Below are 27394 nucleotides of genomic sequence, written 5' to 3'. Positions count from 1 at the left end.
GGAGCGCGAATCCTAATAATATCAATAACATCACCTCGGTGAGGGCGACGGCGGTAATGATGCGTCCGCGCACTTTGTGACAAAATGGGCGAACCGCACCACAAACATCATTAGCGGGCCGGAGCGGTCACCGCTCCCAGTGGAACATTAGTCTCCATGGAGACGGCGGGGGAGCCGTCTCCAGGTCCGCCTGGGATCCTCTGGCTCGACTGTCCTTGGGAAAAAAAAAAACCGCACAGCGGGTCATCCCCTGACATGGGCACCGGCCGTCTATCCCTGGTAACGGATGTTTGTCTTGACCGAAAAACAAGTGCGCTGCTCCCAAAAGGGGGCCTGTGTTTGAGTAGACTAAACATTTACCCTGTTCTGTCGTGGCCTGTTTGTGTCCTCCTAATCCGTGTGTACTGTTCCGTCAGCGCCATTAAGCCGGTGCTGCACATCTGCTATCGGTTTGCGCCGCGCGCAGAACTCCTGCTCTCTTTTATGCGTCCCCGTTTTCCGCGCGCTTCTCCTTTCTCGGGCTTCTTTCGCCTGTTTTTTCACCCCGCTAGCTTTAGCTTCGCTCCCGAGGTTGTGTTGTGTGCGTACCCTCCGTGTGTTTGTGGCCCTGTGCGATTGTTCTTCTCAGTCTCTGCTTACCCTCTCAGAAATAAAGGTACAAAAAGTGCCTAAAAGTGTACAAATGCCTTTCGCTAGCCTACCCTATAGGCTGTTGGTACATAAATTTGTACCCCGCTCCAGCAATATATCGTCGTTTTGTACCTTTTCTGCTTGGAAAACTTAACTCATCTGTACCTAAAGAGAACATTACTGTACGTTCAGGGTACATTTGGGAAATTTGATCCTTGAAGCACAGAGAAGTTGCTTTATTTGTGAGAGTGTGGGGTTGCTCTGTGCTCCGTGGGGGTGGGGGTGCGTGGGGGGGTCACCAGGGTTCAGATGCGAGAGGGGCCCGCACGCTCATCTGTCATGAGCTCGTTTCCCTGTGAGCCGAGGAGCCAGCGCTCCAGTCACCCGCGGCAACCCAGGCGACAGCGTGGTTCATCGCCACAGCCGTGTGTGTGTGTGTGTGTGTGTGTGTGTGAGTGTGTGTGTGTGTGTGTATGGGAGTGTGTGTGAGAGTGTGTGTGTGTGTGTGTGTGAGAGAGAATGTGTGTGTGTGTGTGTATGGGAGTGTGTGTGAGAGTGTGTGTGTGTGTGTGTGAGAGAGAATGTGTGTGTGTGTGTATGGGAGTGTGTGTGAGAGTGTGTGTGTGTGTGTGTGTGAGAGAGAATGTGTGTGTGTGTGTGTGTGAGCGTGACTGTGTGTGTGTGAGAGCATGTGTGTGCATTTAAGTGTGTGTGTGAGCGTGACTGTGTGTGTGTGCGTGTGTGTGTAAATGTGTGTGTGAGTGTATGTGTGAGAGTGTGTGTGTGAGCATGCGTTTGTGTGTGTGAGGCGCATGTGTGAGAGTGTGCGTGTGTGCGTGAGAGCGTGTGTTTGTGTGTGTGAGGCGCATGTGTGAGAGTGTGTGTGGAGGAGCAGGAGCCCGCGTTTGTGCGCGTGCATTCAGGTGCGACAGAGAAGCAAACCGAGACAAATGAACCGACAGGAGGTGTGGGGGGGGGCCTATGTTTTTGGAAATAGCAAACTCTCAGGTAATTACTGGAGGGCCCTGGCCTGGTGGGGCTTTTGTGAGAGACCCCGCACTAACGCGCGCTACCCTGCAAAGGGGACACAAGTCAGCTCTGACTGCCATCTGTTCTCCCTACTCTTTTTCTCACATTAGGCTGTGAATCAGGGAAACCAGAGACTACCTCACTGGCCCGGTACTAATGAACCCACAAGAAGGAAATCACAACAGTTGTGCCTCTATTTTTTTTGGAACCGAAGTATAAACTTGTCTGTCGTCATAAATCACGATCGCTACCATTTGCCATAAGTCACGTTGCGTTGTAAATCACGTTTACTAATACGCTGTTGTTTCCCCTGTTTCAAAATGGAGAGTGAATGGGGGAAAGTTTAGAAGACCGTATCCAGTAACTCCCTTTTCTTGCGGACTATATAATTATATGACAAGCCACATCGCCTCTCTTTTCAAGTCAAATCCTTCACAGTTGCGTCTAATTCGTTTCCCTGTGCGGTTGTCGTGGAAAAGTGATTGACAAAGCCATGTTTACAATACGCAAGGCCTAAGTCTGACACAGTCCCGAAGATTTATAGCGGCATTAGAATGTAACAGGCGTGAATTATTTCATGCTCAACTTCGGTCCTTTTCACTTTGTTTCTTAATCTCAATCTGTCATAATTACACTTCAAAGGGTGTGAGCGGTGTGGCAGTGATAGAAGTTAAGTGCAACGCGCTTAAAACAAACTTAAGTGTAGGAGGGTGTTGGGATGCCATGGGAGTTTCTTTGGCATTTTGACAAAGTCAAAAATTCCCTAACTTTTATTTTTTTTTAAAGCCCTGTTCTGTCTGTCTCGTAGAAGCATATGCGTACGGCATACGTGGCCTGTCCTGTTGTATGTTTTTAAATGAAAAGTATTTCATTGTGTTTATTTTTACACAGAAGGAACTCAGGCTAGCCGTGACGCTGTAGCTCATTTGGGTTCGTTTGAATGCTTCGATAAAGCAAAGGAACCGTGTTGTCGGAGACTCTGGAGGAGCGCTGTCCTCTCCTGCACGTTCACGCGGCGTCCCAGGGCCCCGTAGTGTTATAAGCAGCTTATTCCGCAGCTGTTCCCGCCACCCCCCTCCGCTCTACAGTTTGCTCATGCCCCATGTGCACTTTTTAACACTTTCAACGAGGTCGTAAAAATCAGCGCGTTCTGACAGGATGTTTACAGCCCATTTTGACGCCATTAGAGGGCAATTACCCGACTCAGAACTCTGGTGCGATGCCACAGCTTCTGAGCTACGATTACTGGGCCGAAAAAAACTAACGAATCGCAGTGAAAATATGCAAGTCTTAATCGCGCCTCGACATTTGTGCCTCGGCATTTGGGCCGGATGCCGTCCCGAACGGGTTCACCCCCGCCAGACCGCACAGACCAGCGAGGACGAAGAGAGGACGAGAGGAAGGTGAGGGGAATGGCAGTGGACTTTGGGGGTCCGCTCTGTCAGTAAAGTGACAGAGCGTAGTGAACTGAAGGATGCGCTCAGCCCTGTGGCCTCAGTAGAGGTGAGCGCATCCCATGTGACCTCCGCAGACTCTGTGGCAGAATCACATTCATAAACCTGAGTGACGCATTTTTAGTCTTGTAATAACACTTAAGATCTTTTTTTTCTCTCAAGTAGAAAATATTAAATAAAATGTTTTAAGTTGCTGCTTGCTCCATTATTCCATTGCCAAACCTCAAAATGAGTCAAAACTCTCACTTTATTGGCAATATTTTTGTCTTATTTAGCAAAAAAGTAAAAGTAATAAGATTTTAAGTTTCAGTATGAGTACTGAAACACTTGAGACGGACTTATTCTGTGGTTTTTGCAGAGGAGTGCTGGAGCCTCCTCCAAGCCCGTATCCCAGCCCAGCCTGGATGTCATGCCTCACCAAGCGTCCAGCTCTTGATTCAGTAATGACATTGATCCTTTTAACGGAGGATAGATCTGATTCTCCCGCCCCGCACGCCAGGGTGATGTAACGGACGGGCGAGGAGGCGAGCGATGAGCGTTGTTGTGGAAAAGTAGGGGGCTGGCGCAGGGGATTCTGGGAGGAGCGCCGATGGGTTTTCCCCGCCACCTTTTATGTGGTTGCCTCCGCCCCGGCCGAACGTTCGGCGGGGAGAGTTTAAACCCTCCTGGAAGAGCTTCCCTCTGTCTCCTCTCTCCCTCTGTCTCGCCTCCACCCCCTCACCTCCTCGCCCCCCCACCCCCCCCCCCCCGCCCCTCTCGCACCCAGCACCCCCCCCGAACCCCGGGCCAGAGGGGGTTCTGGGTAGAGCCCCCGCCAGGCCGTCGATACGACTCCCCATTAATCAGGGGCTAGCACGTGGTGACGCGGGATCTGAGACCATCCCGTGGAGATGGTGTTATGTGCTCCAGGCTTACAAACAGCCCGGGCCCTTTGATATGCATCTCACACCAGGAGAAGGGAAGTGCAGGGGGAAAAGGCGCAGCGCAAACAGGGAAGTAGCGGAACGGGGGGAAGAAGAGAGCAGAAATCAAAAACAGACCAGAATGCTTTCTCTCTCTTTGCTTTGTCATGGGACTCCGGCTTCCCTAGCGCTCAGTTCTGCCATTTTGTTGCGTGATTTTTGTTATTGTTTTTTTCCTTTGCTTTTTCGCCGCTTTTGTTATCTTCCACTCCCCCCCCCACACACCCCCCCCCACCCCCCCATTTGAAGACTTCACAGAGGCCTCCCTATGAAGTGAAGCCGCGTCTGTCTTCCGTCTGCGTCGAGTCTCGCTCCGGCGTTCTTTTCTTCTTCTTCTTCTCCTTCTTCTTTAAAAAAAAAAAAAAAGTCTCCCCCAAAGTGTAAAAGTCTGCCTCGTCCGCTGATTGTAACCGTGTGTGTACGGAAAAAGACAAAACAAGGCCGCCCAATTTGTTGCGGTTTCCCTTCCGCCGCCTCCCTGGAGGTAGCGGGCGGGTCCTCCTCGGGGGTCACGTGACCTCTGGCTGGAGCGTGCGTCGCCCCTCGCTGAAATCCATTAGTCCTCAGATGTTGCGCTCGGAACGTCCTGATGAGTATTTATTATACGCAAAATACCACACAGACTGATGCGACCGGGTCTCGCATCTAGAGCAGTCTGACGGGAAGAGGAATGGGGAAATAAAACAAACTGAATCCAGATCTTTAAGTGGAGCGGGCCCTGGATACAGATGTGGAGCTGTGTGAATATTGATTGGCAAGCTCTCGTTGTTCCATCCCAAGGGTCACGCTGGTTCACACAAAAACCCCTTTCTCTTAACTTGGTAAGCCGAGCTTGTACAATTATTTAAATGCGGGACAGTTGTGCCAAAAGGTTTGCAGCGATCCCAGGAAGGTCCCTCTCCCCTCTCTCTTCCTCCTCCTCTTCCTCCTCTTCCTCGTCGTCTCCGGGACCGAGACCCCGAAGAAAAAAGGGGGGAAAAACCTGTAATTATCCACACTTTTCTGAATCCCCCTTAATGTTCATTATTTAAACCAGCGGCAATTACAAGTTCAAAGGGGTTTAGAGGGCCAGCAACCCGCATAATCACTGCCAAATTAAGCGGGGCCATTCGTCACAGAAGAGCACACTCAGCGGTGAATCATGCACGCGGTGACAGGCGCTGATTTACATAAAGACACAAATCTGTGCCCCGAGGGGCTCAGCGTCACTCCATCCCCCAGAATCCTCTTATGCATGCTTTTTATTTGCTGTTGGAAACTTTGGCATGGCTAATACCTGTGATCATCTTCTTATTGGTCGCGTTCTTCGGTCTCGTACCGGCAGTCCGCCCACCTACTCGTAAACTCCCACCCGGTACACAAGCTCACACACGCACACACACACGCGCGCGCACACACGCACACAAACACATTCTCTCTCACACAAACGCACTGATACACACACACACTCTCTCTCACACACAGACACACACACAAACACATTCTCTCTCTCACAAACGCACTGATACACACACACTCTCTCTCACACACAGACACACACACAAATGCAAACTCTATTTCTCTCTCACACACGCATACACATACATACACATACACGCACGCACACTCACTCACACTCACACACACACGCACACAGACTTGCCTCTTTGCTGGTCCTCCTTCACTGTGTGATGTAAATTGGGAGTGTGCATTTCACTCCCTGGAGTTGGAGGTGTATCTCTGTTACCTTTGGGGACGGTCACAATGCTTAATCCTGTCTTCAGGTGGCTGTTTAGCACATTGAATGAAGGGATCATAGAGCCCTGGGTTAGCTCCAGTTACAGGCCTCCCTGACCAAGGGTCACATCATATAGTCTTCCCAACAAAAACACACATCCCTAGCTACCTGTCTGCATCTCTCTCACACTCTCTCCCTGTCTTCTGTCAATCTCTCTCTTCTTTCTCATATACATCTTTCTGTATTTTTCCATGGTCATCCATTACCATTTCAAATAAATGCTTGTATGTAGCGAGGGTCCTCTGAGTCCCTGCAGGCACACTGTGGTAGTGGTCACATGTCCCAGACTAATATTGCGAAGCCTATTCTGAGTAGCCCGGGCTTGCTCTGTGGTAAAAGCTACATTGTCTATCCCCTCTCTTCTCCCTGGTGGTGTAAGTACGAGTGCACTCATTTTTTATTGGGAAAAACACACGTGAGGAAATGGGAGCTATCTGTTTCATTAAGTGACCCATCCAGGCAGATACATGCGTGAGCTTGGTCCCCCGTTTGCATCTGTAAGTGTATTATATGAAAAAAGGCCTCTCCCTGGAGATGAATAGGCTTCTGTTCCATTTTCATTGATTATCTCCCATGATTTCCCCCCCCCCCCTTTTCTGCGCCGATATTAAAAAGTAATGAAGCCTACGGAAATAGGAAGGCGAGCTTTCACGGATCATTTTAACTTATTTGGATTCGACCGGAGAGGGGTCTCTCTTTTTCCCGGCGCGGTTCGAGCAGAATTAAGTAAACAAACGCGGAGAGCGCTGTTGCGCGGGCGGCAGCGACTGTAAAAGATGTGTGTTTAAGCCGAGACGGCCCTCCAGACACGCGGGACACGCCCTGCAGATGTTAGCAATTCCGCGACGTAGCATTCCTAACATTAGAGCTGCGTTGTAATTGCTATAATAGTCCCCGTGACCATTGACAGTAATGGAGTCGGCGAAAAAACGCTCTGAAGCACCTGGAATTAGGGTGATCTGCAACTTCGCTTCAAGATGTCCATTGTTGGCTTTGGTGAAAAAAAGCAAGAGAAAGGGGGGCCCTGCCCCCGCCCGTTCGTTCTGTTCTGGTTGTCCCTCTCGACGCTGGTCCAGCCTGGTCTCCGTTGCGTTGACAGAGAGCATTATCTGCTCTTGTATTAGAATGGTGCCTTGGGCCCTTATGGAGGCCGTGTAGAAAGCGGAGTTTAAAGTTTGTTGTAATTGCATTCAGCTCTGTTGTGGCCCTGCAGAAAGGCAGGAGGGTGCTGCTGGGAAAATTACTTCCTGAGACATTACCATCAATCACCGCAAAGGTCAAGCCCTCCAGTGCGAGCCATCACGAGTGGCAGAAATAAATAATAAAGGAAAATAATGTTTTGCATGGGGCAGAGGGAGGTGTGACGATGCGCAGAAGTGGACTAAAGCCGGCAGTGTGTGTGTGTGTTTTAGTGTGTGTGTGTGTGTTTGGGAGGGGGGGGGGGGGGGGGGTGGTTACAGGTTTCAGTGAATGTTCCTCTGTATGGAGATTTCCCAATAAGAGCCTGGGTTAAGAGTTCAGGGAACAGGGAGCTTTAACCAAAGTGCTCTTTGTTGTCTCCTTGGGACGAATAGAGGACGTTGTGCATTACCGGAACATTCCCTCTCCCCGGGCCCACCTTAAAGACAGGGCCTGGCCTGCTGGTCAAAGTCCACCCGCCTTGGCTCGATTGCATCATTAATTATTCCTACGTCAAAGCCAGAAACGGGGGGGGGGGAGAGCAAAGCCAAGAGAGGGGGGGGGGAGAGGAACAGGAGAGGGCAAAAATAGCAGCTGTCTTTTACACCTCTGCCCGGGCCTCGTTTACACCGATGCGATCGGGAAGACCTTCGGTTACCGTGGCCGGCGCTTGTGTTACATTCTTGAGACGGGGGCCCGGTGAGCTGTTGAAAAGAACACGCACGCTTGTCAGCAGCCCCCCGAGCGGGGTACCCATCAGCCCCCGCTGCATCCTGAAAGGTTAATGACCTCACCCTGCTCTTTGGGTTTGTTTCGGTCTTCTGCGCCCCTTTCTGCAAAGCCCCGTGCGCCGTGCGTGTAGCCGCTTGTCCAAGGGCGGGCGGGTTCCTGAGAGGTCCCCGCTTCCCCCCCCCCCCATGTCCCCGCAAAGCAGGGAAGACCTGACGCGGTGGCACCCGGCTCCACTGGAGCGGAGACCGTGGCGGGAGGCAGGCCGGTAATGAACACGCGAGATAGGGATTAATGCGGAAAAGTTCATTAACTTCCCTAATGGAAAGGTATATAAATTAGCATTAATTAAAAGACTTTTGCGATAAAAATGTCCCGGGTATGATGCTTTACTGGGCTCCGGAGAGCTCTTGTAGATGAGGCATTGGTGGGGAGCGCCACAGCGGTGTACAGATAGCGCTGCCGCTCCGGAGGTGGTTTCTCTCCTGTACTCGCGGTCTTTGCGTTTCATTAGTTAAGAAAACGATCGGGACGCAGAGGTCAGCCATGTTTCTGATTTTCGTTTCCCGCCCCTCCTCTAATCGCGGTAAGTGGGGCTCGCCGACCGGTCATTTTCCCGAGGGGTCTTTTGGGGGTCTGCTGCCCACTTCCTGTCTGCCTCGTAAGCAGATAAACCCAGCAACACGCCGGGAGCCAATAGCGCGGCAGGGGCAGGTAGGGTCGGAGGTCAGGAGGGCCCTGAGGTTCCGTGCTGAGGGGCAGGATTGAGTGGCAGTAAGAGCACTGGGGAAAACCAGAATAGAATGCACTTAAGGTTGGCCTGTGGTGTCCTGTCCCCCCCCCCTTCCCCACCCTCCTTCACCATTTTACACTTCATACAGGCATTTTAACTCCCCTTACAACTTGTCCCTGGAACATTACCGATCCGCAGGTCCTCAGGTCGCTTGTCAGTTACAAATATACTGCTGGGCCATTTGTGAGAGACGAGATATTCTTGACTTGTATGCAGCACCATGTGGAATTTCTTTCGAGACGTACATTTCAGAAGGCCCGAAATGGAAGCTCCGCTCTGTCCCCAGTACAGACGTAGCAACAGACCTAGCTTCCGCTTGACGTGTTGTGATTTTAACTGTTGCAGTCTGTCCCCTGTACAGACGTAGCAACAGACCTAGCTGCCGCTTGAAGTGTTGTGATTTTAACTGTTGCAGTCTGTCCCCAGTACAGACATAGCAACAGACCTAGCTGCCGCTTGACGTGTTGTGATTTTAACTGTTGCAGTCTGTCCCCAGTACAGACATAGCAACAGACCTAGCTGCCGCTTGACGTGTTGTGATTTAAACTGTTGCAGTCTTCGGATAATTTTTTTTATGAATAAACATTTTGACTATCTCCGTGCTAAGCAACGTCTCCGCACTTCCAGTGAGAGCTTCCCTTAGTGGATACGGCTTCTGTCTGGCAGAGTTCAGTCCTCGTGAAAAATTGCTAAATAGGTGACATGGTTGACTTCAACACATTTAGTGCCATTAACAACCAGCCGGTGACCCCTGCAGCTGTTGGGGGCAGCTGTACTCTCCTTAATGGCTTTTGTTGCTGTGGTGGTTGTTGGCTTTAATTTTGACATTAAAAATTGACATTACGAAATTGACATTACACTTCAAAACAGCCTTGACATTACAGAATTGCCTCTAGGGTGCAGAGTGGAAATGCAGCTGGTTTTGCGGCCTGTAAGAGCCTATTGTTCCCCGAGAAGCGTGTTGTTGCGACCGGCCTACAGAAAATATAGGGTGTTCTGAGAGAGGCCGTTCCTTAAATACACTCGGAGAGGTATTTCTTGAACAGGAAAAAACGAAGGCGGTCAAGTGGCGCCTCCGATAACGACCTTTGTTGTGGACAAACAAATGGCTTTTGTTCGCCAATTAACCTGAGGGAACGCTCCGGCTCGTTCCCCTTCCAACGCGACCTCCTCTAATGAAGCCCAAAGAAAAGGGCGAGTGGGGAATGCCCTCGCCGCTCGTGTTGCGCATTAAAGCCCTTTTAGCCCAGGCTGGGAGCGAGGCGGCTTAAAGCGCGGAGCTGTTTTCGCATTAGCTGACCTGTTGTTCTTGGCTTTATGAGTTGTTTCTCCGAGGAGCCGGGAGAGTCCTGTCCGACCTGATCTGCCGGCGTGTAATAACTCGATCCGTTTCATGCAGACAAAATATATTAAAAGTACGGCGGAGGGAAGTGTGTGCCCCAGGGAGAGGGGGGCGGAGGGGGGGTGGGGGGGGGAGATAATGCGGTGGAATTGTTCAGAGGTAGTTAGATGCCTAATGGTCTAATATGTGTGCCATGTGAGGGCTGGGGTCTGCTGCTCATGAATTCTGCCTAGACTTATCGACTCATTCCAGGCAGAGAATAGAATCGTCACCGTTCTGTGGCTGAGACTCCCATTTCTGCATGCGTGCTCGGGGTAGAGAGAGAGAGAGAGAGAGAGAGAGAGAGAAAGAGAGCGTGTGTGTGTGCGCGCGTGTGTGTGTATGCGTGTGCTTCTCAACTGTCATTAGAGTTTTCAAATTTATTCTAAATAGAGCACCGTTTGCAGAGTTGAGCTTGACATTTTTTAAGTGGCCCGCTAAGATTTTAGCCTGTGGTTATTTAGCCACAGCGCCCGGTCCACTGTGAGGCTGTTTTGGGTGTGCCGTTTTAAGGCCCAGAAGCACCAGGCCCTAATTGCCCCTCTCCTCCAGCCCCTCATGTTTGATTTATCCTGTTGGTCTGCTTGGAGTTTCACTGCTTTACAATGTGTGTACTGGCCTCTGAATGAGTGCTGATGCCTTTCCAGTGGACGGGCTAGTTTGCATACCGGCGTACGCTCCCGATGGTTTTATGGTGGGTAATACTGACGAGTGGCGAGGTGTGGAACCAGGAAGCAGGGAGGGTAATCCCCCCCCCCCCCCTCTGTCTCTGGTGTGCCCCTGGGTCGAAGAGCCGGGGCTGGGCTTATCTCCCCGCTAGTAGCACCACAGGTGCGACTGTGGATAGGAGTGCGAACAACAGCAACCGACCGGTTGCCCGTGGCAACAGCTTAGGCAGTGCAGCAGGTAGAGAGGACGCCGTCATGGCCAGCCAGTGTTCTGTCTGTCTGGAATCCAGGAGAGGACACACGACTGCCAATGCCGGTCGTACGGCGAGGACTGCTGTGTTGGTGTCCACGGTTTGTCTGTAATCTCGCGGATACATAAGCTCGGTTCTGAAGCTGTGAGTCGACCTGTCAGATCTTTGGTCACGGGAAACAAGGCCGTATTCCAGCCCTGTAGGACCCAGTTAAAGTTGGACCTTTATGTTTTTTGTTTGCTTTTTTTAGTTGGGTTTTAAAATGAAAAGCCCAGAAGCAGGGCCGTGTGTGTCTGCGCACTGTTCGGCGTGGGGTGGATAGCAGACAGACCCCACGGACCGGCGATACTCAGCCCAGAGCGCGGGCCCAGGTATCGGGTTCCCTCCCCTTGAAAGCCGGGCCACGGCGGAGGAAAGGAGAGGCTTGAACTTGATCTGATGATTAAACAGCTTCATCTTTATGGCCACGGGCGACGTCTGCGCCCCAGCCCGGAAGAGCAGGGAGCCTTTGTCCCTCAGAGACAAGGCGTACCCCACCCCCTGCATCCCCCCAGCCCCCCCCCCACGCCCCCACGGAGGACCGGGGGCTTTGTCTGATTCCGCTGGGAAAGGGTGGTGCCCGGGACCCCATCTTGGGCTAGGTGTAGTCTCAGATCAACCCGATCTAATGTTACTGTCCTCTGTTGCGGTCGACTCAGAAAGACTCCTTCAGTCAAGCAGAACGTGGAGGCAGGAGTACGCCCGTGGCTCAGAGCCGTGAAGAGACAGCGACCTTTAACTGAGGCAGCTGTTCTAACTCAGGTAGCTCCGGTGGATATCACATTTCCGTGAAATAAAAACTGGGGAGGAAAAAATGAAGAAATAAAGGAGGAATGGTGGCTGGCGGTGCCACCACCACGAGCCTCTGGAGCTTCCCAACCTGAAGTTGCTGGGGCTGCGTTCTTTAATCCGCCGCTGCCTGCCTGCGTTTAAATTCCTCTGCTCCTGGCGCTTTGCTTCCTGGCCAAAGAACCAGACTTGAATGCACTGTGTCTAATCTAGCCATGTTTCTCATGTTTTGCGCGCACAGTAATTGGCGTTATTCCATTATTTAACGGCGACATGAATGTCGGGCTGAGGGAGACGTGTCTCCTCTCCTGGAGAGGGGGAGCAGGGGCGAGGCCTCTTCCACTGCCCAAAAGAAGGCCCTCAGGAGGGAGGAGGCTAAGTTACGTGGCCGCCGAGGTTTCGGAAAGGCAGTAGATGTCAGCAGCAGTAGGACTCCACCACAGTCCCAGCATGCACTGCAGAGTTAATATATACAGTCGAATGATGGACTGGGGACAGAGAGAGGGGAGAGGATCCAGGAAAACAAATCATCTCCCAATTTCATTGGCTGCTCGCTTTTGGGTCTTTTGCAATTTGTGGTCGTGTTCCCCCGTGTATATGTGTGTGTGTGTGCGTGTGCATGCGGTTTTGCGTGTGTGTGTGTGTTTATGTGTGTGTATGCGCCTGGCATGGCGGTGGGGGTGGGGGGTATAGGGAATGAGGTGGGGGGGGGGGGGAAATGATTGCTTTTTAGCCTTATGGATGTTTACAGTTATGAGCTATGTTCTGCTGATCCTCCCTGGGCGCTCAGTCCTCCCCTTCGCAGGCAACAGTTTGCTTGGCAGGCGAATTGATAGCCAAAGTTGCTCTAGAACCTTGCACCGTCTCCGTGAACATAAATTAATGGTGTAAAGCAAACAGGCCACTGGACCGGAGCCAGGAACGAGCAGGAGTGGAGCCAGCTATTGTTGAGGGGGCAGCTCTGGATCCAGCCGGGGAGCCCCTGCCCACAATGCAGAGCATTGCTGGCGGCTCCGCGGCGACCCTTTGAAGTGTATGAAATGATAACTGTTTTATTTCTGAAGACACAAGCGCAGGGCCCGTCCGCCGCCCGCTGCTGTAATTGTTGCTCTGTAGTCTGTCAGAACCCGGAGAGGCCGGGCCCTGAGCTTGCAGATATGTGCGGCATTCGGCCGGCTGCTGTGTGCGTGTCTGTCCGTGCCTGCGCCTGCGTATGTGTGTGAATGCGTGTGTGCGTGCGCTTTTGTGTATGTACATGTGTGTGTGTGTGTGTGTGTGTGCCTGCGTGTGTGTGTGTGTGAATGCATGTGTGCGTGTTTGTGTCTGTCTGTGCCTGTGCCTGTGTATGTGTGTGTGCGCGTTTGTGTATGTACGTGTGTGTGTGTGTGTGTGTGTGTGTGTGTGTGTGTGTGTGTGCGTGTGTCTGTGTATGTGTGTGAATGCATGTGTGCGTGCGCTTTTGTGTATGTACATGTGTGTGTGTGTGTGTGTGTGTGTGTGTCTGTCTGTGCCTGCGTGTGTGTGTGAATGCATGTGTGCGTGTTTGTGTCTGTCTGTGCCTGTGCCTGTGTATGTGTGTGTGCGCGTTTGTGTATGTACGTGTGTGTGTGTGTGTGTGCGTGTGTCTGTCTGTGCCTGTGTATATGTGCGTGCGCGTTTGTGTATGTACGTGTGTGTGTGTGTGTGTGTGTGTGTCTGTCTGTGCCTGCGTATGTGTTTGAATGCATGTGTGCGTGCGCGTTTGTGTATGTACGTGTGTGTGTGTGTGTGTGTGTGTGTGCATGTTTGTCTGTCTGTGTCTGTGCCTGTGTATGCGTGTGAATACGTGTGTGCTTGCGCATTTGTGTATGTACGTGTGTGTGTGTGTGTGTTTGCAAATATGTGTGCGTACATTTGTTTGAGTGCTGTTGTGCGTTTGCGAATTTGTGCGTTCATGTTTGCGCGTACGTGTGCGCTTGCGTGTTTTCGTGCGTGCGCATGTGTGCCTGCGTGTGTTGTGTGTGTTGTGTGTGTGTTTTGTGCTGAAAGTGGTCTGAGGCAGTTGGACTGGGAGAGTGAGTCATGTGGCATTCTTGCCTGTTTTCTCCCTGTTGTCAGGAAGCAATGAGAGCGCAGGCCTCTGAAAATAAAACAAACACAAAACAGACCCCCCCCCCCCCCCATCCACCAACCCACCCACCCAAAAACACACACAAAGAGAAAGAGAGAGAGAGAAAGAAAGTGAGAGAGCGCACAAGAGAAAGAGAGAGGACATTGTTAAAGCCAGAACTTGTTCTTTTTGGCTCTATCAATCTCTCACAAATATTTGTGTCTGTTACGCACCCAGTTCATTCTGAGCACCTCCAATAACAGACTGTTTCCTGTGTTTTGCCCACTGGTCATTGATTCAGATCAGAAATGCATATAGAGCATTTTACAATGAAATCTGCTATCACATTTGTTCCATATTTCTTAAAATATTTAGTTAATTATTTTGCAGTTCACCTTATTTGGCAAACATTTACAACTCTTAATTTGCTAAATGTTTCTTTTGTAATATCGTTTTCATAAAATAAAAAAATTCCACCACGTGCTCAGTTTGAATGTCATTTGCAATATAATAATATTAACAGCAACATATTGTTATTTAGCATGTGCCAATCTTATTCTTACTGTATACAGAATACATATTAAAATGTCATGCCTGTATTTGATTATTTTTGTTAGGACTGTGAATATTATTATTATTATTATTACAAGATAGTCGCTGGCATTAAACGCAAATAAGATCGCAATCAATTTGAAAAATATATTAAACAATATAATTAAATAATGCAATGAGGCAAATAGGACAATATTAGACAAACCGGGCTGAAGGTTGTAATAAGGCGCCATGGAATCCCATTAGGTTCAAAACAGCCGAAGCTGACAACGGCTTATTTAATATTTAAAGAATTATCTCTGCGGATTGCTAAGTGGTCCCTTTATTAAATGTAAGATCAGTAAAAAAAAAAACAAAAAAAAAAAACAGGAGAGATTTATCGCTTTAATAAACATGGAGAAAATAAAAGCGAAGGGGAAAAGCGCGCTAACCTTTTCCGCAGAAGCCTTAGCGAGCAGAAAGGCAGAATAAAAAACACAGGAGCTGTGTGTGGAGACGGCGGTGGAGCCCGGCACTTTCCGCGGCTTCATTAGCATGGAATGGGCTTGCAGGACACCTCGCCCCCGTGACCCGCGTCTTTAATTCATTGCAGTCTGGCTCCGCGCTGATGAAGTCATCCATCATCATCATCGGTCGTCGGGCGCGCTGTTCGGCCCGGGCCTGCGGAGTTCAGCCGCGGCGGGTGCTATTACGCTCCCGCCCAGAGCCCGGCGCGCATTACACCTTGTAATTTCACCGTCGGAGCGAGGACACGGACACACACACGCGCGCGCGCGCCAGAGGGCCGTGTTTATACCGTTAGCGCGCGGCGCGGGCTGGTCGCGGTGCGCGCGAAGCCTCCTCACTGTGTGTGTGTGTGTGTGTGTGTGTGTGTGTGTGTGTGTGTGTGTGTGAACACGTGTGTATGCTTGTGCTTTTGTGTTTGAGTGCCTGCATGTGTATGTGTGTCAGCATGTGTGATTGTGTGTGTGTATGCTTGTGCTTTTGTGTTCGAGTGCATGCATGTATGCGTGTGTGTGTGTGTGTGTAGACATGTGTGACAGTGGGTATCCCTTTGCTTTTGTATATGAGTGCCTGTGTGTGTATGTGTGTCAGCATGTGTGATTGTGTGTGTGTGTGCTTTTGGTTTTGTGGTTTTGTGCATGTATGTGTGTGTGTGTGTGTGTGTTTGTGTGTGTGTGAACACGTGTGTATGCTTGTGCTTTTGTGTTTGAGTGCCTGCATGTGTATGTGTGTCAGCATGTGTGATTGTGTGTGTGTATGCTTGTGCTTTTGTGTTCGAGTGCATGCATGTATGCGTGTGTGTGTGTGTGTGTAGACATGTGTGACAGTGGGTATCCCTTTGCTTTTGTATATGAGTGCCTGTGTGTGTATGTGTGTCAGCATGTGTGATTGTGTGTGTGTGTGCTTTTGGTTTTGTGGTTTTGTGCATGTATGTGTGTGTGTGTGTGTGTGTTTGTGTGTGTGTGAACACGTGTGTATGCTTGTGCTTTTGTGTTTGAGTGCATGCGTGTGTGTGTGTGTGACTGTGGGTATCCCTTTACTTTTGTGTATGAGTGCCTGTATGTGTATGTGTGTCAGCATGTGTGATTGTGTGTGTGTGTGCTTTTGGTTTTGTGGTTTTGTGCATGTGTGTGTGTGTGTGTGTGTGTGTTTGTGTGTGTGTGTGTACGCACGCGTGTGTATTATGCTAGGCTAAGATATTAAAAAGACGATGAACGTGTCATGGTGGGATATCACACACTGGCCATTAATGGGTCTCGCTGTAATTAACAGAGCTTTTCCATTCTAGCCAAGCGCAGGCCTGGGCAATAAAAACGCTCATTTCTCCACCTAATTATTTATAGACTGCTTTACATTCTGCGGTCAGTCAGCCTTCAGAGCGTTTGATTGGCCGCTTGTAAGTCACTGTACGTGCAGTTTACAGTACAAAAGCATTATTTTCTCTCTTTTTTCACTTTTTAATGAATAAAACATATGCTGCATGTTTAGGGGAATCTTTAGAGGAAAAAGCCACCAAGCTGACCGAATGTTTTTTACATTATTGTATTATTTTCATAGTGATTCATATCTTCGCTTTTCAAACACATTGCTTTTCTCCACCGCTAAATATTTTACATTTTTGCAGTTGAGGCTCATGTAGGTACAGCTCCGTGCTGTTGGCTGAGACAGCGTCCTACCTTATCCAAGAGCGGTCCAAGATCCGAATCCGCCATGCCACCCTGCTATCTTACCTCCCTGTGCCTGCCATTGTACACAGCCTTAGCTCCGAGCCCTACCGCCCCCCGTGTTCTCTGCCACAGTATTTTTAGCACCTGTGCTTGGAGGAGCCTTGGATATATAGCCCTTCCTTCGTGAGGGACGGGAGGAGGGGAGAAAAGAGGAGTGGGAGAGAGCCGAGGTGAGGTGAACAAGCACGTGTTTACCGTAATTGACAGCCGGGGAGCTGATGAAAGGCCACTGGAAGAAATAAGATTTTTTAGTGTCGTGTCCGTGGTCAGGGAAAATTTCCTTACCCAAGGCTTTTTCAGGGTTTTAAACTCCCCACTCTCGTTGATGAGACATCTTTCTTGTTTGTTCAAACCATTCATTATGTGGCTAGTGGATGAGTGGTGCCTTCGGTCTGCGTATTTATCACCGCGCCGCAGCGCGCCGGCTGACAGCGTGCGATTGATGACCGGGGGACCAGGCCGAGTGGCCGAGGAGGCCTTAATACAATGTAAATTACTAACTCCCATTTCCAATCCGCCCGTATTCCTCTGCCGAAAATTATTAGTGTTTTTTATCGTACGGCCGAGGTCATTACTAACGCGAAAAGGCTGAGGAAGCCGGGATGGGGGAAGAGACGGGAGAGGAGGAAGGGGGTCCGGTCGTATTACGTGTTGTTGTCCAGGGATAGAGGGGGGGGGGGGAGCAAACGCACGCGTACACACGCGCGTACGCGCACACAGACACACACACACACACGCGGTCTCAGAGAGAGCACCCTTCCCCTCAGCCAAAGAAATGTCAGCACCTAGCAATCAAAAAATGTATTTCTATTTAAGCGTTATCATCTTTCTTTGTTAATTTTAGCATATTAAAAGCCACTGCACACACAACTACAAATCTGATTAATCCGCCTTTGCAGCCCGGGCTCATTATTTGTCCAATCTGAGGGCTATTTTCTTATTAATTGAACGCATTCCTCAAATGTTTTTTTCTGACCTTTAATTAAAATGGACCTCGAGACGGCATTGCCTGAAAATGTTCTATTACATTAGTACCCTTCTGCCTCTCTCACTGGAAGAACAGAGTTGGCTTTTTTTTCCAGCAACATAAAAAAATACACTGCTGTGTGTATTGTTGCCTTGCCAATTTTTAATGGTATATTTTAAAAAAAGATAGTCCTTTAAATTTCTTGAAAGTATGTTTGAAAGCCAGGAGAACCAATAGCGCAGACGGAGCGGGGGCATTGTTTGTGTTGTGCTTTGCCCCCCAATCGCACTCTTTCCTGCCCGGAGTAGGGGACAAAGGCGGGGCCTGTGGATTGCGTGCCTCTACGCCCCGGTCCTGCCCGAAAACGGGCCGGATTAGGCGGGCCCTCTAAAACACAGGACGCGTGTGTCTTGCCGGCGGATAGAACAGACCCTTTCGTTTGTTTCATTTGCGTGTGCGGAGACTCCTAATCTGCCTGTTTAAGACATCTGTCATCAGTGATCACCATTGTGTTGTCATGCTCCTCGGCGGGGAGAAAAGAGTCCAAAGCCAGGCTGAAGGACTGCCATTTATATCACGTCAGGTTTGGCGTATTGGAGCTGACACAAATAGCATCATCGCGTCTCTGTCCGTGGAATTACATTTTCAGGTGGATCTTCTGGCAGTTCCAGGCCTTTTTCAAAGGGCTCATTCCTCCGCTCTGGCCTTGTTTCTGCCAGAGCTGCAGGTTGAATGATACCAGAAACAATGACGGAGGAGCCTACTCGTGTTCTTCGTGTTTGGAAAAATATATAAATATGTTCAGTGCGCTTCTCGTTCTGTTTTTCTGTTTTGGCACTGTCGAGGAAAAATGTTTGTGATATGTGAAAAGGTCTTGTTTTGGTTGTTAGAGACTTGGCTTGTCTATCTTGCGTACTGGACTTATGTTCATGGCCTTACAATCAATCATATCTGAATTTTACCTTATTTGACGTGCTCGGTTATTTGTTCTATGACCTGGATATGCACGGTTTTGTACGTAGCTTTGGATAAAAGCATCAGGTTAATAAAATGTAATGTAATATACTGTAATGTAAAAGCTGACAGAGTGAGAGACCTGGATCTTATTGGGAGATAGACACTAGGCACGTAAGGCTTTGTTTCAGTTGGAAATTTGTGCAATCTTTGGGCGGGGATCTCCTGGCCTCAACTTATGTGACTCCACCATGGCGTACGTGTTTCTGAGTGTGTTTGTTTGTCTTTTGGGATGGTAACAACATGCCTATTGCACAATCAGAGAATGGACTCGTATGCATGAAGGCAAGGCCATGAAGAGTGTTGTTCTTGAGTTACCTTCTACAGGTATGACTGGTATGAAACCCGTGGGAGCGACTAGCTGAAGCGCTAATGCGTCTGTCTGTTCTCCCTTTCTCTCTTTCAGCACCCCTACCCGTCTGAAGAACAGAAAAAACAGCTAGCCCAAGACACAGGCCTCACCATCCTACAAGTAAACAACTGGTGAGTCCAGCTAGAAGCCTGTATCTCGGTCGCCAGGATCACGTCGCCTTTCATTTTTAAAAAGCTTCGCCTCCCTCTCCCCGGCAGCAGAGACATTTAACGCTCATATTGTGCGGAAACGATTTATTTACAACCCCCCTGCCCCCCGCCCCTTCTGTGGATATCAGAGCGATGTATGTAGAGCTATCAGGATGTAACCATTTTATCAGGGAAGTGTTTAGCAGTAAGTCACCGCTCTGTGCTGTTTGATATACATTTATTCACTTTGATACATTTAAGGAAAAAAGGAAGATCTACATCCCCCCAGAACCACTACCACCACCACACCCCCCCTGCCTTTTTACACATGCTATATGGTGGATTAAGGCTTTGGTGGCCTGGCCAGCAGTCTCTTTGTAGATGGCTTAGCACATAACTGGGGGTGGTGGATTAAATAAAATGATCACAGAAGCAAAGAAATGATACAGGAATTACTTATCAAAATACTGGCCCAGGTTTTATCTTCAGCTTAATTTTGTTCAGTACATTCTCGGGGTGATGTTCAGATTAATTGAACTGACAGCTTCCTTTCAAAATTCCGGGAAGGTATTTGCACGGATTTCAGGTCTTATACAAACTTAATTACATGGAGCCCTATTTTATCATTCTAATTCCATGTAGCGAAGGTTCTATTTACAAATGAGAAGTCTCTGCCTTTTATTCACAGCTTTCCTTAATATATTTATCAAAGCAGGTTCATTTACAAAGTGCTCTATCTGTGGGATACAGGCAGGCAGACATTAACCAAGCTTTTAGGTTTATCAGCCTCCCAGGCTGATGAGCTCGCCGAGGGTCAATTGATTTTTTGGTTCTGCGATTCATTTTTTTTTTTCTCATTTTTCCCGGATCACAATAAGAGACATGCCTGGAGAATTAGCCGGTTTGTCTGCCTTATCTGCCAGGCAATTTTTTTTTTTTCCAGGCAAGTCAAGCTACTTAAATTGGCCACAGGAACTGCCGTTATCTGACTTTAATGCACCCTACAGTGTGGATAGCATTTCAATTACACCAGTAACCAAAGATTAGCCTCGCCGCCTGTCTCCTGCCTCGCGCGGCTGAGGACACCACGCACCTTACCTACGGGAGCATAAAATTGAGTTGCCTTGCTTCTGTCATGGTGATTAATGCAGAAATAAACTGCTAACCTGAGAGAAATAAGAGAGTCTCCGTCCAGGGCCGTGAAATGGAAGGCGATCCCGGGAATGCTGCGTGTCTGTTAAGGAGCCGGGAAGGGTCCCGCCGGCTCGCCCGAGACGGGAAGCGTCCGCGGAAAACGTTCCGGCGCGCGCGCTGCGGGAATATCCACGGGGCGGAAATTCGGGGTGGTTCTCCAGCAGAGCCGGAACGGAGGTTTAGGGGGTTTTGGGACATGTTTGAGGGGGGTTGGGGGGTTAATGGACAGGGGTGTGTAGGGGGTTTTGGGACATGTTTGCGGGAGGTGGGGGGTTAATGTACAGGGTGTGTGTGTGTGTGTGTGTGTGCGGGGGGGTGTTACTGGGTGTGATACGGTGTTGGAAAGACGAGCCAGAGACAGGATGCTGGTTTTTACCAGGCGGGACAGGGGAGTTAAATGTTCCATTGTTCAGGTGGGCCCCCTCCTCCTCTCTCAGTGTCTTCTCCTGCCAGGCTGAGGTGGGGGGGGACGGTCTGCTCCTAGGGCCCGGGGATATGACAGACTCTGTGATATGAAATTCCTGTTGATAGGCGGGGGGGGGGGGAGAGAAAAAAGGGCAGGATAGCCGGATTCCGGAGCGCGGCGGCATTGTGCCCGGCCTGCCTTTGATTCGGGGGGCCGAGGGGAACGCAGGGCCCGCCGCGGCGCGGAGGAGGAGGAGGACCGTGGGTTTGAGTTTCCCTCCCGCCGTGGGGAAGATGTGCTGAATCAGCGCATTGTCTGCAGGCACAATCGGGGCAGGGACGGGGGCACAAGGCCGCTCTGTCTGAGCGACAGGGGATAGCACATCTCCCCCGGAGACGCTTCCTCCCGCACGCTTACCTGCGCCTCACCTGCTCGCCCCCCGCCCCGCCTGGGCCTCTGCCCCCGCGCCGAACAAAGCCGCCTTTCACCGCCCCGCCGTCTGACCTTAGCGCTGTTCGCCCGTGTTAATGCGCGCCCGCCGCCACGGCCTCCCCAGGCCACCGCAGGCCTGCCCTTCCGTGAAGATAGGAGACGCACGACGCCCCTCAGAGAACAGAGAGGGGGAGAGAGAGAGAGGGGGAGAGGGAGAGACAGAGAGAGGGAGAGAGAGAGATAGACAGACAGAGAGAGGGAGAGGTTAAAGTACACAGCCTCACTCGCGAGATTAGCAGGGCTAGGACGATGAATTCATCCTCAAACAGTAGCGGCAGGGCTTGTGTGTGCACGTATAATCGCTAAGGCAAAGACGCTGTGTCCACTCAGGCCTACTTACGCTTGGGCTGTGTCATGCTGAGATTCTTTGTAGTTTCATTTTTTTAGTAATTGGGTTCTAGAGAGTGGGATTTATGGCGCACTCTCAGGAAAAAGGGTTCTTTGGCTCGTCTCCGGAGAGGTGGGGAGCCCGGTCTTAACCGAAAAGAGACGGTGTGGGTGCAGGTTTTTGTTTTAGCCCAGCGCTAGGACACCTAATTCTACTGTACTTATCGGTCTGGATTGAAGCCCATAATCAGTTAATTAACACAGCGGCCCTTTTCGGATTACATTGGACACCCCTGCCATTCATGAGCCTTTTTATGGAACCCTCTGTCATAGCTGTGAAGTGTGAAAGCTCCCGGACTAAGAACCGCTTGCCATGGAACCCTTTAACTAGATATGTAGGGTTCTTCTATGGGATCACAGAGTGTGGTTCAGGGTTCTTCTATGGGATCACAGAGTGTGGTTCAGGGTTCTTCTTTGGGATCACAGAGTGTGGTTCAGGGTTCTTCTATGGGATCACAGAGTGTGGTTCAGGGTTCTTCTATGGGATCACAGAGTGTGGTTCAGGGTTCTTCTATGGGATCACAGAGTGTGGTTCAGGGTTCTTCTATGGGATCACAGAGTGTGGTTCAGGGTTCTTCTATGGGATCACAGAGTGTGGTTCAGGGTTCTTCTATGGGATCACAGAGTGTGGTTCAGTGTTCTTCTATGGGATCAGAGAGTGTGGTTCTCAGGCAGGCTTTATCAGATTCATTGTGCAGTATGTGCTCTGTGCTGTTGTGGGCTTGTGAGGCTCCGTGAGGTGTGTGGTGGAACTCAGCCAGGAGCGGAGGAGGCCAGGAGAGAGGCTCTTGTCTCAGGTGGAGCCTGGTGGAGCAGCGGCCTGTATCCAGCTGCAGCTGCCTCTGTGAAGCCCCTGTGTTATTCTATCAGTCCGGGCTAAATGGTCCCTGACTGTATCCTTTTAAGTCTCAGCGAGACATGCCCCCACGCACCAGCACAAACACCCCGTCCTGTGATTATTTACCCCCCTCCCCCCCGCCTCGCCTCAGAGCGGGCCTGTAATGTGGCCTGAAAGATGATCCCGATGACAGATGACTGAGGAGAGGAACAGAGGCTAAAAAAGGAAGGAAATCTCCTCTCGTTATTCCTTGCAGGCGTTCGGCTCCCGTCCGCGTCGTGCCAGTCCGCAGCGTTCAGCGATAACAGCACAGGAGCCGCTTTCTGTTTTTACCTACCTGCCCTCCCTCCCTCCCTCCCTCCTCCTCTCCCTCCCTCGTCCTGGCGTTTCCGAGGAGCGATAGGACGGAGCGCCTAATTAGCGGGGAGAAAGGAATACAATAGGTGACTTATTAAGACACGTAGGCAGATCGGCCGACCTTAGCACTCTGCGCCACGGGTCACGTGACCGGGCCTGGCGGCCGCCAGCCTGGGCCTCCGGGACGTCCTCGCTGCCCCGACTGACCCGCGCCTCCTACGCCAAACCCCCGCCCGCCCCCCCCGGTCACGGGGCGTGGCGCCGTAACCCGGAAAGCCGAGTCACCTGGGTCGCACCGGCGACGGGGAGTGACGCGTCTACCCGGGGCGTGTCCCCCCGCTAAAGGAATCCTGCAGGCTCTGCCTGCCATTGTTCTGCCCCGCCCGGTCTCGTCCACACGCGCTCCCCCCCCCCTCCCTTGCTGAGGTTGGCAGTAAAGCACACGCCGCCCGTCCAGGTTTACAAACAACATCTTGTTAGTGGCAAAGAGGGGCCATGTGTCTATGGTAGTGTCACACGGAACTCAAAGCCCAGCTTTGTTACTTCAATAACTGCGTTCCCCCCCCCCCCCTTCCTCTCTCTCACCAAACAAAAAGGCCAGTCAAACAGAAACAGCGTTCTTTTTTTATGACCCCCTGACTTGGCACCGCAAACTGTTATGAAATACAAAATAATAACTAATTTCTTCCAAATGCGATGTAAAAATATAAATTGGCTTGACCTCGTTTTTTTTCTTTTCTTCTCTCGCCGGTCCGAGAGCGCGGCGGCCTTTTAAGAAACGGGTCGCTCCGGTTCCTCGCATTCTACCCCCTCCCTCGCCCCCCCCCCCCCGCATTGGTCAGATGGTTCGCTGAAGTTTCTGTTCATCCCTTGAACTTTGACCTGCGGGGAAATGTCAGGCTGTTTTTTTGGCTTGGCCCCGGGAGTCCCCTCCGCTCGCCACATTGTGTCCTGGGCTGCTAAATATACCGCTGGAGCCGTGCGGAGGGATGGCTGGCCACCAGGGCTCCCGGCCCAGCCTGCGCAGGCAGGATCATCCCCTCATTTAGGGACCACTAATTGGCAGTTAATTAGCAGCATTTACGCTCTCATAGGAGCCCAAAGCCCGCCCCCTAAATTCATTTGATATGCCTTTTTTTTTTCATCCGTGCAGCATCATTATGCTAACGTGCTACATGGCAAACGGTTTCCCTGGGAAAAGCCGTGTACATTGAGATGATTTACGGCCAAACAAAAATACACTAATATCGCCGTCAACTGTGTCGGTCGTTATGATAATTTTCTATGGTATTACTTTCTTAATAAATGCCAGCGAATTGCACCAGTGAAATCCGCTGTGCAAATTCCCCCGTACAGAACACAGCTGTACAGCCTACTTTCATTTAGATATGCAGGGGGAAATGAAAAGAATTGCAAGCACATGTTTGGAGGCGAAATGTCTGTGTTCCTCGTATTGATTTTTGTTTTGTGTGTTTACTCGCCTGGGCTAGGCGGTATTAGCATGCCTGTGTGTAATTAGCAGACCCACCTGTCAGACCGCTATAGCCCCATTTCATCATAGCCTGGCAACAGTGCGGTGTAGGAAGGCCCCCTCTCTCCAATGGGAACGGGGTGCTTCTCTAAACATCAACGTCATTATGGAAAACAGGTGCCCGCAAAAATGTTCCCGAGGTAAACTGGCATCCTTTGTTAATCTTACAAAAGTGAGTCGCCTTTTTCCCCTTAAACAACCCGGGCACTGGGACGAAAGGCATCGCAGGAGACCGGCCCACAAAGCAGGGCTCTCTCTCCGCCCTTTCTTCTCCTTTTTCTAAATTCAGCAACGGCTAGATTTTATTGGCGGGTTGCTTAATAACAAGGGCGCTGCGTTTCTGAACATCGCGGGGAAAAACGTTAGCGTGGGCGCGCTCATTTTTTATTTTTAAGACGCTAATTCTTTCGAAGTGGGGAGATGAGGGGGGGGGGGGCGGTGAGAGAGAGGGAGAAGGAGAAGGAGAATACAAGGGGAAAAAAGTAGGTTAATTTATTTCATTTGCAGGTACAGAGTTAAAAAAAGAGGTGGGAGGGGGGGGGGGGGGGAGTGCAGAATGCAGTTTTCATGAATAAGCAGCTTAATTCACATTGGCACCCACAGTAAGCCTTATAGGAGCTCCCAGCGCCTGAGGCCATCTGTGAGCAGAATAGCAATTTTATTACTTTGTCATTAAACCAATTTCACAGCAGTATTGTTTGTTAATGAGCAGCCGCAAACGAGCGAAGATGTCACATACTGAAATAGCAGCAAGATTTGTGACCTGGCTCTCCGCTGCTACCAAAGATGGGGAAGGCTGGAACCTATAAAAGCAGAAAACTGCTCAAAGATAAAATGCAAAGTCTATACAGTGGGAGTCTGTGTTTATGAGCTTCCATTTTACTTTAGAGCTCCTCGGTAGAGCCGGGTGTCTTCACGAGCTCCTGAGACGTGCGACTGTGAGCCTTCCAGTGCCCACCGCTGGTATTTAGGATCGGGGATCCGGGCGCGAATGTTACCTTTGATCATTTACCGACCTCCTCGTATATATGAGGACAAGGAAACGTGTAGCTGTGCTGTACGTTGACATTTTGAGCAACCGAAAATGTCTGGCCTTTTAAAAACTGGCACAGGTGTAGTGTACATTAACCGCAGGGTTACGCAGTTCCTTCACTGGAGGATATTTTTCATTAATTTGTATATTTTAATGTTAAAAGAGCATCTGCGCCATTATGTGTGTAATTAGGTTTAATCCACACATTATTAGTTATAAGCACTCTGTTGCTGTGTGTACCATAATCAAAAATGATTTACATGCATCTAAAAGAAGGTAATTTAAATGAATATTTGGGATTAGTGTTATTTATGTGGGATTTACAGGCTGTAGGAAATGTGCACTAATTTATGGGGTTTGTAGGAAAAGTCACAGCATTTTAATGTGCAGTAGAATGTGCAGGATGTATTCTGTATTCTGTCTGGCAGTGGGATCTGCCTGTAGTCACCATATATGAATGTGAATGCTTGAGTTTTTTAGACAGCTCATTTTGAGAAAAATCACACGCATATACACACACACCACATATATGCATGTACACAGACACACACTGAGGCACACACACGCACACACATATACACACACACACCACATATATGCATGTACACAGACACACACAGTATACACACACACATACATATAGACGCACACAGTATATACACACACAAACACATGTGCACACACACACATAGACACACACTGGCACACACACACACATAGACACATAGATACACACATGCACACACATACATACAGACACACACAGTACACACATACACAAACACACGTGCACACACACACACATATAGACACACACAGGCACACACACATAGACATAGACACACACAGTATACACACACACACACGCACACACAGATACACATAGACACACACAGTATACACACACGCCCACACAGAGACACATAGACACACACAGTATACACACACGTACACAAAGATACACGTAGACACACACAGTATACACACACACACGCACACACAGATACACATAGACACACACAGTATACACACACAGTATATACACACACATACACATAGAAACACCCACACATAGAAACACACACACACACACACACACGTACAAACACAGCTCTGTGCAGCTCTGCTACGCCGGTGCGAGGCCCCGGTTGTGACAACAGTCGGCCATGTTGTTATCCTCCTGTGGGGAGGTGTCTGGCCGTGATGGCAGAGCCCCATTAGTCTGCTCTATGTTGGGCCTGTGCGACTTGGCAGCCATACATAACCTCCCCTCCCCCAGCGTACTCTGCCAGTGCTATTACCGCATGGCCGTGCCAGACAGATCAATTCACTTTGTTACATTCCGCCCTTTATTTATAGCCGCGCGCTATAGCCGCTCTTCCTTACGGACCAGCGACGGGGTAAATACAGTCCACATTAAAGGAATCCGGGGTGGCAAGAACAGGAGGGGAGCGGGGTGTGTGTGTGTGTGTGTGTGTGTGTGTGTGTGAGGGGGTGTTGCGGCGCGCGCCATTTCTGCTGATGCTGCGAATAACACGGAGACAGAAAGAGAGGGCCCCATCGGACCGGCAGCTGACAGAAAAGATTTGAAATAATTACTTTATCTGTTGAGGGAGATCGCCGCGGTGACGGTGTCGCCCGCGGGAACGGGCGAATCGCGGCTAAGGCCCCAGAGGCGGGGCTCGGCGAGTGAAAGGTGACCAGGTGTGACTAGCCGGCCCCACACCCCCCCCCCCCCCCGGGCTGTTTGGGGAGAGGAGAATCCTCCCCGTTTTCCCCGGCTGATATCTGGCCGGCATTCCCCCCCGTGTTCAGACACGCTGATCCCGGGTGTCATCGCGTCTGCCCCGCCAGGCGTCTGCCCGGGCCTTTTGTTCCGCTCCGCAATCGTACCTGCGACGGCCCCTAATGCATTTGCGCTACCTGTATAAATGTTCATTTATCGCCTTGCCCTACGGTTTGAACTTGCGTGCCAATAACCTCATTATGAAAGGTCCTATAAATCGATGCTCGCATTTTGTTTATTTAATGTTCTTTTCCAGGGTTCGGTAGTTATGGATGAGGTGTCGATAGAGTCGATGGGAGATGTAGCACCTATATCAAGGACTTCTGAGAAACAAT

At 50.2% G+C, this 27394-nt stretch overlaps 1 protein-coding gene across 4 annotated transcripts in view; it reads left to right on the top strand.

Moving 5' to 3' along the window:
- Positions 1 to 27394, top strand: part of meis2a (Meis homeobox 2a) — an 81792-nt gene that overhangs the window by 36731 nt on the left and 17667 nt on the right. For all 4 annotated transcript variants that reach the window (XM_061249822.1, XM_061249830.1, XM_061249837.1 and 1 more), the window contains exon 9: positions 18941 to 19017. In XM_061249822.1, coding sequence (XP_061105806.1) covers positions 18941 to 19017 — 77 coding nt within the window. The remainder of the gene's footprint in view (positions 1 to 18940; positions 19018 to 27394) is intronic.

The sequence above is a fragment of the Conger conger genome, chromosome 1, assembly GCF_963514075.1.
Source record: "Conger conger chromosome 1, fConCon1.1, whole genome shotgun sequence".
NCBI classification, from domain to species: Eukaryota; Metazoa; Chordata; class Actinopteri; order Anguilliformes; family Congridae; genus Conger; species Conger conger.
The sequence above is the reverse complement of the archived record's forward strand: the minus strand, read 5'-3'. Positions and strand labels throughout refer to the sequence as shown.